We start from the raw sequence: 13688 nt of genomic DNA, 5'->3' as shown, positions 1-13688 counted from the left end.
GAATATGGAGATAAGTTGATTGATGTGTACTGGGTTATAGCTAGACAGGAGTAAGAAGTTCTTTAGATTCTATTGCATAGTAGGACGACTGTAGGTAATGAAAGTGTATTTTATATTGCTGTATTAAAAAGACCATGGAAGGGGCCAGCGCTGTGGCCTGGCCTGAAGTGCTGGCATCCCATGTGGATGCCAGTTCAAGACCCAGCTGCTCCACTTCCCATCCAGCTCTCTGCTATGGCCTGGGAAAGCAGTAGAAGATGGCCCAAGTCCTTGGGCCCCTGCACCCACGTGGGAGACCCGGAAGAAGCTCCTGGCTCCTGGTTTCGGATTGGTGCAGCTCTGGCCATTGCTGCCAATTGGGGAGTGAACCGTCGGATGGAAGACCTCTCTCTCTCTCTCTGCCTCTTCTCTCTCTGTATAACTCTGACTTTCAAATAAATAAATAAGTCTTAAAAAAAAAAAAAAACCAGACCATGGAAGACAGAATTTTGGATGCATTCACTGTAAGGAAATGTTAAATACATTAAAATTTTAAAAATATAAATATTTTACCCTGATTGTTTGGATATTACAAAATGTCTACATGTAATAAAACATTACAAAATACCCTATAAATATGCACTATTTTATATCTGTTAAAGTTTTTAAAATAAATTTTAAAACAAAAAAAGAGCACTCCTGGATGCTCTTTAACAAAGAAGAAAAATATCCTCTCCTCTTGAATTAAAATCTGAGACATGCAATTTAAATAGAATTATATAAAGTTATAACAAAGAATTAAAGTGCAAGCAGAAAGATTTTCAGAGATAATGGAAGGAAACCCAGATTTATCTTTTTTAATTTTTTAAATGTCATGATAATCATAAAATCCAAATTACTATTATCATTTTACTATTTGCAGTAGTTTTCAGCAGACTGTAAAGGGTTTCTGCTCCAGAATTTTCAACTCCCTATATGGAAGCCAGACATTAACTATTCCTATTTTAAAGCAAAACTGGTGGATACTCCAGTACCACTAAAAATAATCCTAGTTCTTTGTTGCAGAAATATCTCCACAACCTTGTGCAATGCTTAACACATAATTTTTGTTTAGATACTTTTTTAGACATTAAATAGAAGTACAAGTCTGATTTTTTTTTAAAGAACTTTGTATAAAATGTTTCCATGAAAGTGAATTTTTACTGGTAGTCCTACCCTCGCTGGTGCACACTTCCTCTTTCACCACCACCTTTTAGCATAAACAAGTAAGTCAAACAACCATGCAACAGGTAATGTGTCTTGGTTAAATTTGCATTGACACACAGATACAAATCACTTAAAAATGAATTCTGATTGCTTCAATTCTGATTTTCACTAATGTCTTAGGCAAAATTAAGCTCCTAAACCATTAGTCCTGTTTCTAGATGTGCTTAGACTTTTCTGGATGTTATTTATAACCACTGTCTGTTCTGCAAATCAAGTGAATTTTAACATACATATATCATGGAATCCAAACAAAAAATCCTGAGATTCCGTTTTTCTAATTTGTTAAGTGAGAGCAGTAATGTATCCATTTCTTTGATACTTTTATTATTAATTGACACATAATAGTTGTACATACTTGTGATGTTTTGAGACATGGGCATAATGTGTAATACTCAAATCATGGTAATTAATATATTCATCATCCCAGGTATTTAAAGCAGAAATTCATTGATGGTTTCAACAACAAAAGTAATAATAATACATTATTAAACAATTAGAAAGTCCAGAAGTGTGTGTAAAATGGACAATTATATCTAACTCACAATCTAAAAATATTTATATGTAATGTTTTATATTTTCTTATAGTGTGACTTATTTGGTTTTCAGTTGCAAGCAATAATATTAACAAGTCATATACTTGCTTAATTGTGTATTTGTTTTTATTTAGGCCATATATGCATTTAGTTTTAAAATCCAAATAGTACTAGGGACTCATGATAAAAATCAATGCTTCTCTGCTCTGCCTCATTTGAGTACTATTTCTTGAAACAATAATTTTTAACTTTCTGTGTTTTCTTTAATATATTTATAGCTTAATTTCCAAATGATATACTTTATCATTATTTGGTGTTTCCTTAAGTTTTGGGTATTATTTATTGACTTTGGACAATTGAAGAGGAAGATTCAGATTTCTTACTATCAAGTTATCTTCCCTGCCGGCGCCGTGGCTCGATAGGCTAATCCTCCGCCTGTGGCGCTGGCACACCAGGTTCTAGGCCAGTCAGGGCACTGGATTCTGTCCTGTTTGCTCCTCTTCCAGTCTGGCTCTCTGCTGTGGCCTGGGAGTGCATGGAGGATGGCCCAAGTCCTTGGGCCCTGCACCTGCACGGGAGACCAGGAGAAGCACCTTGCTCCTGGCTTCGATCAGCGCGGTGTGCCGGCCTCAGTGGCTATTGGGGGATGAACCAACAGGAAAAAAAAAAAAAAAAAAAAAGGAAGAAAGGAAGACCTTTCTCTCTGTCTCTCTCTCTGTCTCACTGTCCACTCTGCCTGTCAAAAAAAATTATCTTCCCTTGAATACATTTTCCTTCTGCCTAGTTTGACAAAAGGAATAACCCACATTAAAAATATTAATACAGGGTCAATATTTGGCACAGCAACTTAAATTATTGCTTTGGATGCCCTTATTCCATGTCAGAGTGCCTGGTCTGAGTACGGGCTATTCCACTCTGAAACAGCTTCCTGCTAGCATGCAATATGGGTGGCTATAGATGAAGGCTCAGGTACTTCAGTTCCTTTACTCAGATGAAGTTCCATGCTCCTGGATTTGGCCTGGCTTAACCCTAAATGTGGTAGGCATTTGGGGAGTGAATCAGGGAATGGAAGATCTATCTCTGTCTCTGTCTCTGGAAATTCTTACTAGATTTGATGTTTGGGAATTAAATTATAAATATTTCTAATACTTTGCATTGATGATTCAGAATTAAAATTGGCTTGTTTTTAGAGTTTCTTCATATGGTGGAGGGGGGCCCAAAGCACCAAAACATGGAACACGATACAGTTCAGGGCTTTGAGTGTGAAGGTGAATTCCAACAGTTGGATTCACGGAGGCTTCTGTCCCTAGAAAGAGAAAGATGGAGTATTGTTATTTTCCTAGTCAGCATAAAGCAGAAGTACATGACCCTCCTGATAAAATCTGACCTTTCCTAGATCACTGGAGAAACGTAAATTAACTGTACCTTTGAGAAAATATTTACAACCATGTTTCAGTCTGTAGTCACCATTTAGTCAATATAGGAAGAATATTTGTGTGAATCAGCTGATTATATCATCATTGACTAACTCATCAGGAAGCATTTACACTGTAGTAGCTGAAACTAAAGGATTACTGTAAACACCAGTGACATTTCAGCTAATGCTCCCATTATAGGTTGTACAAGTCCCACTAGATAGATTAAAATATCACTTTCTAAGCTTCATTATGCTGTATTTATGCTTGTAAGTGGCAACTACTGCAAATAATTACTCTAAACATTTCCTGGAGCAGGTGTGTGTGGGGGATTTTGGCACTGAAGATTAAGTCATTGTTTAAGACACCCACACATCCCATATAGGCGTGCCTGTGTTTGAGTTCTGCTTCTGCTTCTGATTCAACCAGCCTGATGATAACACTGGGAGGCAGCAGGTGAAGTCTCCTATGGTTGGGACCTACTACCTTCATAGGAGACCCAGATTGAGTTCCTGCTCCTGGCTTTGATTTGGTCCAGCTCTAGCTGTTGTAGGCATTTGAGAAATGAACCAGTGAATAGAACATTCTCTCTCCCCCACCCCTCTCTCTCTTTCTCTCCTCCCCTCCCCCTCCCCCTCTCCCTCTCTCTCTCTCTCTCTCTGTTTCAAATAAATAAAAATAAACATTATGATCATAAAATAAACTGAAAATATGTCATTGTAACAATTAAAAGAAAGAATAAGGAAGGAAGAGGGAGGGTGTGAGTGTAGGCAGGACAAATGGTAGGGTAGGAAGTATGACTATGCTCCTAAATCTGTACATATGAAATAAATGAAACTTGTTCATTTTATGTAAATAAAAATAAACAAAAACAAAAAAGTTAAGTACATAAAATTTTCCTTATAACAAATGAAGAAATATTAAGATAAATGCTAAAAGGTTTGAATTTAAAGTATAGGCACACAGCAAAGAGAAGTCTTTATCTTCCACACACTGGTCACCTTGATAGACTATGCACTGATTCCAAAAGCTCTTTGGAAAATCTTCTGCTACTGTTTCCTTAAAAGACCTCTTTTGAGTGATACAGGAAATCGATAGTCATATTTTATAGTCATTTCATGGTTTGCATGTGTGTTTTAATCTGCATTTTTACTTTTCTTTGAATGATTTTGATTGCCCTTCTCTAAACAATAGTAATACCCACATATTTACTATTAAAGAAAAAATAGGCTATTGAGCTAAATTTGTCTATTAAACAAATTTAATTGGAACATAAGTATTCCCATTCATTTACAGATTGACTATAACTGCTCTTGCCTTCTAAACTCTCTAAAGGCAGAGGTGAGTGGTCCTCATAGAGACTGCATAGCTTGGAAAGCTAAAATAATTTCTATTTTGCCCTTCACAGGAGAAATTTACTGATCTTCCTTAAAGTCTGAAATTTGATATTGTCCTATTAGGAAGATTCCAAAGAATCTTCACTGTTTAAAATTCTTCACAGAACAATTACTAAAGAATTAAAAAATGGAATTATATATTTTTATAAGACATTAGCTGTCTCCGTGGAAATAATATGCAGATTGTTCAAAATGAATCCTTGGATTGGGTAATTTTAGTTCAAGACCACAGAGTTTCAAATGTTCGTATTTGTCTTACTTTTTGTTTCACTGTTTCTCAAAGTGACATATAATAACTCAAATATTTGTATAATATGCAAAGGGTATGACAAAGTTTATAGTATAAATCCACCTCTTGGTTCAGTACTTTTCTTAGGTAATCATTTATATAGTTGAATAATCTACTCCTACACTATTATATAATCTTTCTTTGCCTCAGCTTTTCCTTATCAATAAAAAGATAATGATAATATCTACCTATAAAAAAGTAAAGCTGAACAAATATAAGATGCTTAAAACAGGCTTGGCATACAGTAGATGTTTATTATTATTATTATTATTATTATTATCTTATACAGAGAACTATACTACACTAAGTAAGTGCATGTATTTTTTTTCTTATCTACATGATTTTAGTGGTTAAATAATAATTTAATCATTATCCTTATTGGTTCCAATAAATTATTAAATAAAATATGTGATCAAAACCTTTTTGTAAAAACATATATATTAATTTTTAGTTATTTATTTAAAAAATGAGGGAGAGATTTTCCATCCACTGGTTCATTTCTCAAATGTTTATAACAGCTAAGGCTGGGCCAGGTCTTCTAGGTGGATGCCAGGCCCCCAAGTGCTTGAGTTGCTCTTAGAGTGCACAGTAGAAGAAACTGTATCGGAAATGGAGCTGGGACTCAAATCCAGACACACTGACAGGGGATGTGGGCATCCCAAGCAATGACTTCATCATAGTGCCAAACTCCTGCTGCTTTTGCAGTTTAGACATATAAGCAGCTGTCCACTCATCTGTGGAAATGGAAGGCACTACTTCCTGTTCCTCTGTCTCTGGCCCTCCTTCTGGTACCCACTCAAAGCATTCACATTTAATCACTGCTGAAGACAAAATTTCTATTTTCTCTGAAATAAGAACAAGAGAAGATTATCTCCAAAACTGTAGAAGAGAGAGGGTCAGGGAGATTGGGTAGTGGAAGGACAGACTTATCAGGAAATCAGCCTTGGGAAGACGCTAATCCACTATAAGCATCCCCAGGAGTTCAGTTCTGTGAGCTCTCACCTTACTGTCTCATCATAACAGCCATAGGCCTTGACAAGGAGCCTCGTCAGGGCTGAGATAACCCAGCTCCGATCCACAGACCGATGTAATGATGGCAACAGGACACTGACATGGGTTTTATGTTCTTTATTATTTTTGTTAAAATATGGACAAGCAAAGGTAGGGTCCTCTCATCTAAGCTTTTGAATTATCTTTTCTCTAATGAACAGTGGATCATTTTTCTATCTCAATCCATACTTGCTGTCTGACCTCCCAATCCCCAAACCTTTTTCCCTTCACTGCTGCTAAATGTCTACTCCCTCATTAATACGAGATTTTATTCAGCTTCACAACCTTATTTTCAATGAAACTTTATTTTTTTCTTATTCACAGTGAATTAAAATAACAAAAACTATTTTTCAAAAATTTAAAATTCCTGGCCAGCGCTGTGACTCACTTGGCTAATCCTCCACCTGCGGTGCCGGCACTCCGGGTTCTAGTCTCAGTTGGGGCACCCGGTACTAGTCCCGGTTGCTCCTTTTCCAGTCCAGCTCTCCGCTGTGGTCCGGGAGGGCAGCGGAGGATGTCCTGAGTACTTGGGTCCCTGCAGCCACATGGGAGACCGGGAGGAAGTACCCGGATCCTGGCTTCGGATCAGCGCAGCGCCGGCAGTGGCGGCCATTTGGGGAGTGAACCAATGGAAGGAAGACCTTTCTCTCTGTCTCTTTCTCACTGTCTATAACTCTCTCTCTGTCTCTCTCTCTCACTGTCTAACTCTGCCTGTTAAAAAAAAAAAATTAAAATTCCTTTGATATTTTCTTTTTAAAAAAAGCAACTTAAATCTTTCTTTTATCTTTAAAATTATGTCTAATTTTTATAATTTTTCTATATCCTCAGTTTTAGAAAGTAGAGTGTAATGATCAAAAACCATGGAGATTTTGGGTGCAGATTATTATGTGATAAAATCAAGAATTATGAAAAACTTGCATAAATTCCTTTAAAAATCACTTTCTGTAATGAGTGTATTCTTACTCTCCGCTTCCACTACTGCAGAGGAAAAAAAGTAATTACAGTTCTGTGTTTTCTGTTGAATTATAATGTAGGAGGGCTTAGACTGGCATTATTAAAATGCATAAGGGAGGGGGCATTTAGTCTAGGAGTTAAGATGCCCACATCCCACACTAGAATACCTGGACTGGATTCTTGGCTACTGACTTCAGCCTCCTGCTAATGCAGACCCTGGAAGGTAACAGTGAAGGCACAGTAATTTGGTTCCTGCCATGTACTGAAAGACCTGGATTGAGTGCTCAGTTCCTAGTTTTAGCCCTGGCCTTTATGTGCTTTGGAGCAGTGAAACAATGGATAGGAGTTCTTTCTGCGTGTCTGTTTGTTTCTCTTTCCGTCTTCTATCCTCCTTCCCTCCCTCCCTCCTTCCTTCCTCCCTCCCTCCCTTCCTTCCTTCCTTCCTTCCTTCCTTCCTTCCTTCCTTCCTTCCTTCCTTCTTCTCTCTCTCTGCCTCACAAATGCATTTTTCTTAAAAAAATTTTACAACATAATTTGTATGCCACATTGGGTTAAGTTACCACTTGCAGATTCAATTGCAGATTGGAGTGCCAGTTGCTCAGCTTCTCATCCAATTCCTTACTAAAGCACCTCTAGGAAAGCAAGGAAGATGGCCAAAGTATTTGTGCCCCTAGCATCCATGTAAGAGACTAGAATGGAATTTGGACTTTTGATTTTGGTCTGGTCCAGAGCTGGCCATTGGGACTATTTGGAGATTGAATCAGTATATGGAAGACATCTCTCTCTCTCCTCACCCCCCACCACCATGTGTTTGTATGTATGTGTGTATATATATCTGTTTGTCTCTCTCTCTCTCTCTCATTTTGTCACTGTGCTTTTCAAATAAATAAATATGAAAAAATTAGAACACAGACAAGATACTGAGATAAAAAAGTGAATGAAAAAATCATTTATCCTGTAACATGGATGCTGAAAAAAAAAAAAAAACCTCCAAATAATGCTAGAATTGTTGATGTCCATTGATTTAAAGAGAACTAGAAGGTGTCAGAAACTACTTCATGGATGACCCCATCCAAGAAGACATCAGGGCACTAAATGGATACTTTTGAGGTTGCTGCAGAGATAGTAAGAGAGAACTGGATCAGGTAGAAAAGTGTGTTTGGGGTGTGGAGTTGGATGCATAACAGAAGAAAGGGCGATCTAGGAGATGCTAGAATTGCATTCTGGAAGAGGAGGGGTCCTTAAGCAGAAATAATTTGATGATTTTAGAGCTTGTGCAAAACAAATAGATCTCAATTTTTGACCTTCAAATATATCCACCTTCAAACTGCAAGTTTCTTCTTTCATCTTGTTCCTTGTCTATATTCTTGACTTTCTTCTTCTCTTCTTCTTCCTGCTTACTCTGATTGCACCTCTTTCTCATCTGTAGCTCCCAAAAGGATGCATTAGGTTTCTATGGCTACTACAACAAAGCACCACACACTGTGTGACTTAAGCAACAGAAATTGACTTTCTCACAATTTTGGAGACTGGGCATTTCCAATATCAAGTATCAGCAGGGTTAGTTTCTTCTGTGACCTCTCTCCTTGGCTTATAAATTGGCATCTTCTTCCTGTGTCTTTACGTGGTCTTCCTTATGTGTCTGTTCATGTGCTAAATCTCCTGTACAAGGATGTTGGTCGTCTCAAATTATGATTCACTTCCATTACCTCATTTTAATTTAATTAATTTTATTAAGAACACTTCAAATTTTGTTATATTCTGAGGTACCAGGGGTTAGGTTTTCAAACACATGAATTTAGAGAGAAGACAATTCAGCCTGTAACAGAGGTAGCAAATGGATTACTTTTCCATTTCCAGAGAGTAAAGACATTTGTCATAATGTTCTCTAGACAAAGGAAGTGCTCACTGAGCTCAGTAGTGCTAGAGTCTCTTCTACTAAACCCATTGACTATTTAGAGAAACTCTTGACTATGATGGGCCATTTGGTACATAGATCCCATGAAGAAAAGAGATTCTGCTCTTAAGGCAGAAACTCAGCAGAGTACTGTGAAACAGCATGGTCATTGATAACAACAGTTGCTAATAGGATTTGGGCTATTTGGCTGAGTTCCCAAAGGCCTTTTTGAGACAGGAAATTTCATCAGCCATTAGGATGGGATGTCTTAGCAACACTTTTCTTATGTATTTTTAAGGATATCAGGCTGTTTTCTCTTTTTAGTATTTCTAATCAAGATAATTGGAAACCTGAGCCATGAAATACTGTCAAGAATTGCTACTGAGAAAATTCATATTTTATGTATTTTAACATTAGTGAAGCTCAATCAACTGTAGCCTTTGATATTAAGCCAAATTCTCCTTTCTTCTACTCAGTTAAGGTCCTCTTCTAGGAGATCATGAGAATCAGACCCCTGACCCATAGGCCAAAGGAGCAGAATTATTTCAACTAATATATTCAACAAATATTGTAATAATGTGAAATAAGTTCTGAAGAAAAAAAAATAAAGCCCTGAATGGAACTCAAAATTAATATATCAAATCTAGTGTCTTTTATAGTGTTTTAAATGGCCCATTTCACACATCCTGTGTTCAGGGTGAACATACTGTCTTTTCCTTTTCACTTGAGGGATATCAGGAAGTCCATAAACTCTATTTTCTACCCTTCTATGTCACCATTGTCATTCAAGTGATTTCTGATGGCTCTTTCCCCTTTCTGACCAGTGGTTGTAAGGCAAACTCAGAAGTACAATCCCATAACTTTGGATGGGACTCACTCACAATTGTGAACATACACATTGTGGGAGCTGTGGAGGTACATCATGTGCCTTTCACTCTCACCTCCCTTACTGATATATACTGAGATGGTTTCCTAGCTTTCTTTTGGAGAGCAGCTCCTTCTTCCAGAAATATTAGATAGGAAGAAACATTTATCTGGAGAACTGAAAATATAAAGAGGATCCAGTGGAGAAAGTAGAACCAGGGGGGAAATAATCCAGTAAGAGTTAGGTTTCACACTGCATTAAAATACTGGTTCTCTAGAATTTACAGCCAGAAATTACTGGTAAATAATTCATTGGGATCACAGAGAATGACACTTCCTAAATTACTTTTTGTGGTTTGTTTTGGAGGAGATAAATAAGAATTCCTAAAACCACAACTCTGGAGTTTACATCAAAATCAAACACTACAAATGGCTGTTAAATATCTGTACCAGGGTCCTGAGAATTCTGGACAAGACGGGAGATGGGCGATGGATGGGGTGACTTAGTATTCAACCTAGTATTGATAAGAGGAAAGATAAGTGGGAAGGGACAACTGAAATTGCAGCTTCCATAATGGAAATCAGTGGATGAGATCTTTGTAGTGCTGCTCAAGCTGGAACACAGTTTAAGTGTTTCTTGAGCAAAAATAAGATCTAGAATCAATACCAGTGGAGTTAAAAGGAAAGGATAGCATGAGGATGGGAATGAAGATTCTAAAACACAATCTCTACCACAGACTATGTCATTGTGCCCAGGGCATATTTTTTTGAATTCCTTTCCACATTTCTGTACAATTGATTTCTATTAGTTGACTGGCAGCAAAGATCTATTTATGTGTATTTACCATGAAGAATGAGAGGAATAGATAACATGCTATTAAGAGATAGAACTACCAATCTTCAAAGTGACATTTAAAAATTAGAGACTACCTGGAGTTAAAAGCAGAACCAGGATGCAAATTCAGGCATTCTGATTTGAACATTGGAGTCCTAAGTAGAATGTTACCCACTACACAAAATGTTTATGGCAATTTCAGTTTATTTTTATTCTTTTTATTTTTTATTTATCTAGGGCATACCCTGTTCCAACTATTGAAAAATCTCATGCTGGTGCACAACTCTGAAAAACCGCTATTAATTTTTAGCAAACAACAGTGGGGTTTAATCCAGTACCTGAGAGGGAATATTCACAACAGCCTATGTATAAGGACAATGTTTAATATAAAGAAACAAATTATTGGGATCAGCATTGCAGCATACCAGGTGTACCGGGTAAAGCTGCTGCCCATTAAGCTGGCATCCTATATGGGGTAAGTTCATGTGCCAGCTGCTCCACTTCCAGTCAAACTTCCTGATAATGGCCTGGGAAAAGCAGCAAATGATGATTCAAGTGCTTGGACCCCCACTAGCCATGTGGGGGACCTGACTGAAGCTCCTGGTTCCTGACTTCAGTCTGGCCCAGCCCTGGCCATTGAGGTCATCTGGGGGAGTTAACCAGCATATGGAGGATCTCTCTCTTCTTCTGTCTCCTCTCCTCTCTGTAACTCTTTCTAATAATAAATAAATAAATAAATCTTCAAAAATAAACCATCAATTGTGACCTCCTAGAAATCAGTAAGTAGCCTTTTATTTTCTACCTATAATTAAGGCTAGAAGTTACAAATAACCATAAGACATCAATTTCTGATAGTTCTTACCTCATTATACAAATTGGAATATGATGTAAGGAGCCGGTTTTGGGGATGGAGATGGGAGTAGCTAGGATCAGAATGCTGCCACTATGTGGGGTCAGAGAGAGATAGAGAAGGAGAGGGAGAGGGAGAGGGAGAGGGAGGGGGAGGGGGAGGGGGAGGGGGGGAGGGAGAGGGAGGGGGAGGGGGAGAGGGAGGGGGAGAGAGAAAGTATAAGGACTCACACTTGCCTGTGTGAGTGATTTCAGATTTTACAGGGGTAACAATCTTGGAAGTGTGCTTAAGTGTCAATTTTAAGCACTTCTGATGAATTAAATGCAACCCAGAGAGCTATTAAATACTATCATGAATACAGGGTAGGAAAAATTGAGAGTAAAAGCTTAGAGATATTCTTCACTTAAACTCTACTTGCCATTTGGAGTGTCCAGACCAGCATATCTCTTCTCTTCTGCTTGTGGAATAAATAAAACGTTCAGATTCTGTTCCTACACTCAACTCTAAGTTGGTTCCCTAGGACAAATTTTTTTTTCTTCTGGTGTTTCCTTTCTTCTGGGGTTTTATCAGTTAATTGCTGTCATCAATGTGTGCCTTAGAGCCTCCAGTATGTCATGTCTTAGTCTATGTCCACAAACCTGCTTTGTAGATGACAGCTTTCAATTCACCACAAAATACTAGCTTTTAAAAAGGAGTTCAGGAGCCAGCACTGTGACATAGTGGATAAAGATGCCACCTGGAGTGCCAGCATCCCATATGGGTGCCAGTTCTAGTTCCTGCTGTTCTACTTCTGATCCTACTCTCTGTTATGGTCTGGGAAAGCAGTAGAAGATGGTTCAAGTGCTTGGGCCCCTGCACATGTGTGGGAGACTCAGAAGAAGCTCCTGGCTCCTGGCTTCAGAGGACTCAGCTCTGGCTGTTGCAATCATTTGGGGAGTGTGGGGAGTGAACCAGGGGACAGAAGACATTCTCTCTCTCTCTCTCTCCCTCTCTGTAACTCTTTCAATTAAATAAATAAATCTTCAAAAAGGAGTCCAGAAGTGTGTAGAAGTCTGCCGCTCACCATAAGTGGGGTCCAAGTCTCCAACAGCAAACACGGCCATAGTGCGTCTTGAGGAATCAATCCGGAGTCTCTTCAGCCAGCACTGGAAGCAGTAGAGCACCACTCCACAGAGAAGAGCCACCAAGAAAATCAGAAACAGAAACCTGACACGAAAAATAGCAGGCAAGGAGTGAGGTAGAGCATGAGACATAGAGGCAAGGGGAGGTAAGAGCTTCTGTTATGACATTAAATTGTACAGAGACCCAGCTGGACTGGCTGCAAGCAATCCAAGATGCTTAAATCCTCAGCAATCAACCACCACCTCTAATCCTCTCATACATCTCTGCTGAAGCTGGAGTATACTCTGCCAGTAGAGACGGTCCATCTTGTCAGGTGATAACAATCATTTCTTTGTGGAAATTGGAGAGTTATTCCAAAAAAGCAACGCTTTATTTCTTTAGCTCATTCATTCACTTCTCCTTTAATTCATCCATAGCTTCATTTCCTTCTATTTATTTATTTATTTATTTTTTGGACAGGCAGAGTTAGACAGTGAGAGAGAGAGAGAGAGAGAGAGACAGAGAGAAAGGTCTTCCATTTTCTGTTGGTTCACCCCCCAAGTGGCCGCCATGGCCGGCGCGTTGCGACTGGTGCTGCGCCAATCCGAAGCCAGGAGCCAGGTGCTTCCTCCTGGTCTCCCATGCGGGTGCAGGGCCCAAGGACTTGGGCCATCCTCCACTGCCCTCCCGGGCCACAGCAGAGAGCTGGACTGAAAGAGGAGCAACCGGAAGAGAATCCGGTGCCCTAACTGGGACTAGAACCCGGGGTGCTGGCACTGCAGGTAGAGGATTAGCCTAGTGAGCTGCGGTGCCAGCCCATCCATAGCTTCTTAAATACCTGTTAACTAGTATTTAAGAAGTTAAACATATTTTACATGTTGAAGTTAGAGATCCAAATATGCACAAAATAGAATCTCTGCCTTTGAGGAGCTAACAATCTAAGAGAACTAATATGCTAAGTTTGGAAAATAAAAAAGTCAAGATTTAGAATGACATAGTAACTGTATAAGGATTTCAAAGAAGTAACAGTAATATTTTGAATGGCTTTTGAAGCCGGAATAAAAATCAGTTGAGGGCCAGCACCGTGGCTCACTAGGCTAAGCCTCCGCCTGCGGCGCTGGCATCCGGGTTCTAGTCCCGGTTGGGCTGCTGGTTCTGTCCCGGTTGCTCCTCTTCCAGTCCAGCTCTCTGCTATGGCCTGGGAAGGCAGTGGAGGATGGCCCAGGTGCTTGGACCCTCCATCCCATGGGAGACCAGG

The 13688-nt window shown here is 39.0% G+C and overlaps 1 protein-coding gene across 2 annotated transcripts in view; it reads right to left on the bottom strand.

The window, feature by feature from the left end:
• Nucleotides 1-2443: 2443 nt before the first annotated feature.
• Nucleotides 2444-13688, bottom strand: part of TMEM207 (transmembrane protein 207) — a 29296-nt gene continuing 18051 nt past the window's right edge. For both annotated transcript variants that reach the window (XM_008266652.5, XM_051818897.3), the window contains exons 4-5: nt 12393-12535; nt 2444-3084 (exon numbers count right to left, since the gene is read on the bottom strand). In XM_008266652.5, coding sequence (XP_008264874.3) covers nt 2948-3084; nt 12393-12535 — 280 coding nt within the window. In that variant the 3' untranslated portion in view covers nt 2444-2947. The remainder of the gene's footprint in view (nt 3085-12392; nt 12536-13688) is intronic.

This window comes from Oryctolagus cuniculus, chromosome 4, assembly GCF_051225735.1.
Source record: "Oryctolagus cuniculus isolate XC-2025 breed Fujian yellow rabbit chromosome 4, ASM5122573v1, whole genome shotgun sequence".
In the NCBI taxonomy this organism is placed as follows: domain Eukaryota; kingdom Metazoa; phylum Chordata; class Mammalia; order Lagomorpha; family Leporidae; genus Oryctolagus; species Oryctolagus cuniculus.
The sequence above is the reverse complement of the archived record's forward strand: the minus strand, read 5'-3'. Positions and strand labels throughout refer to the sequence as shown.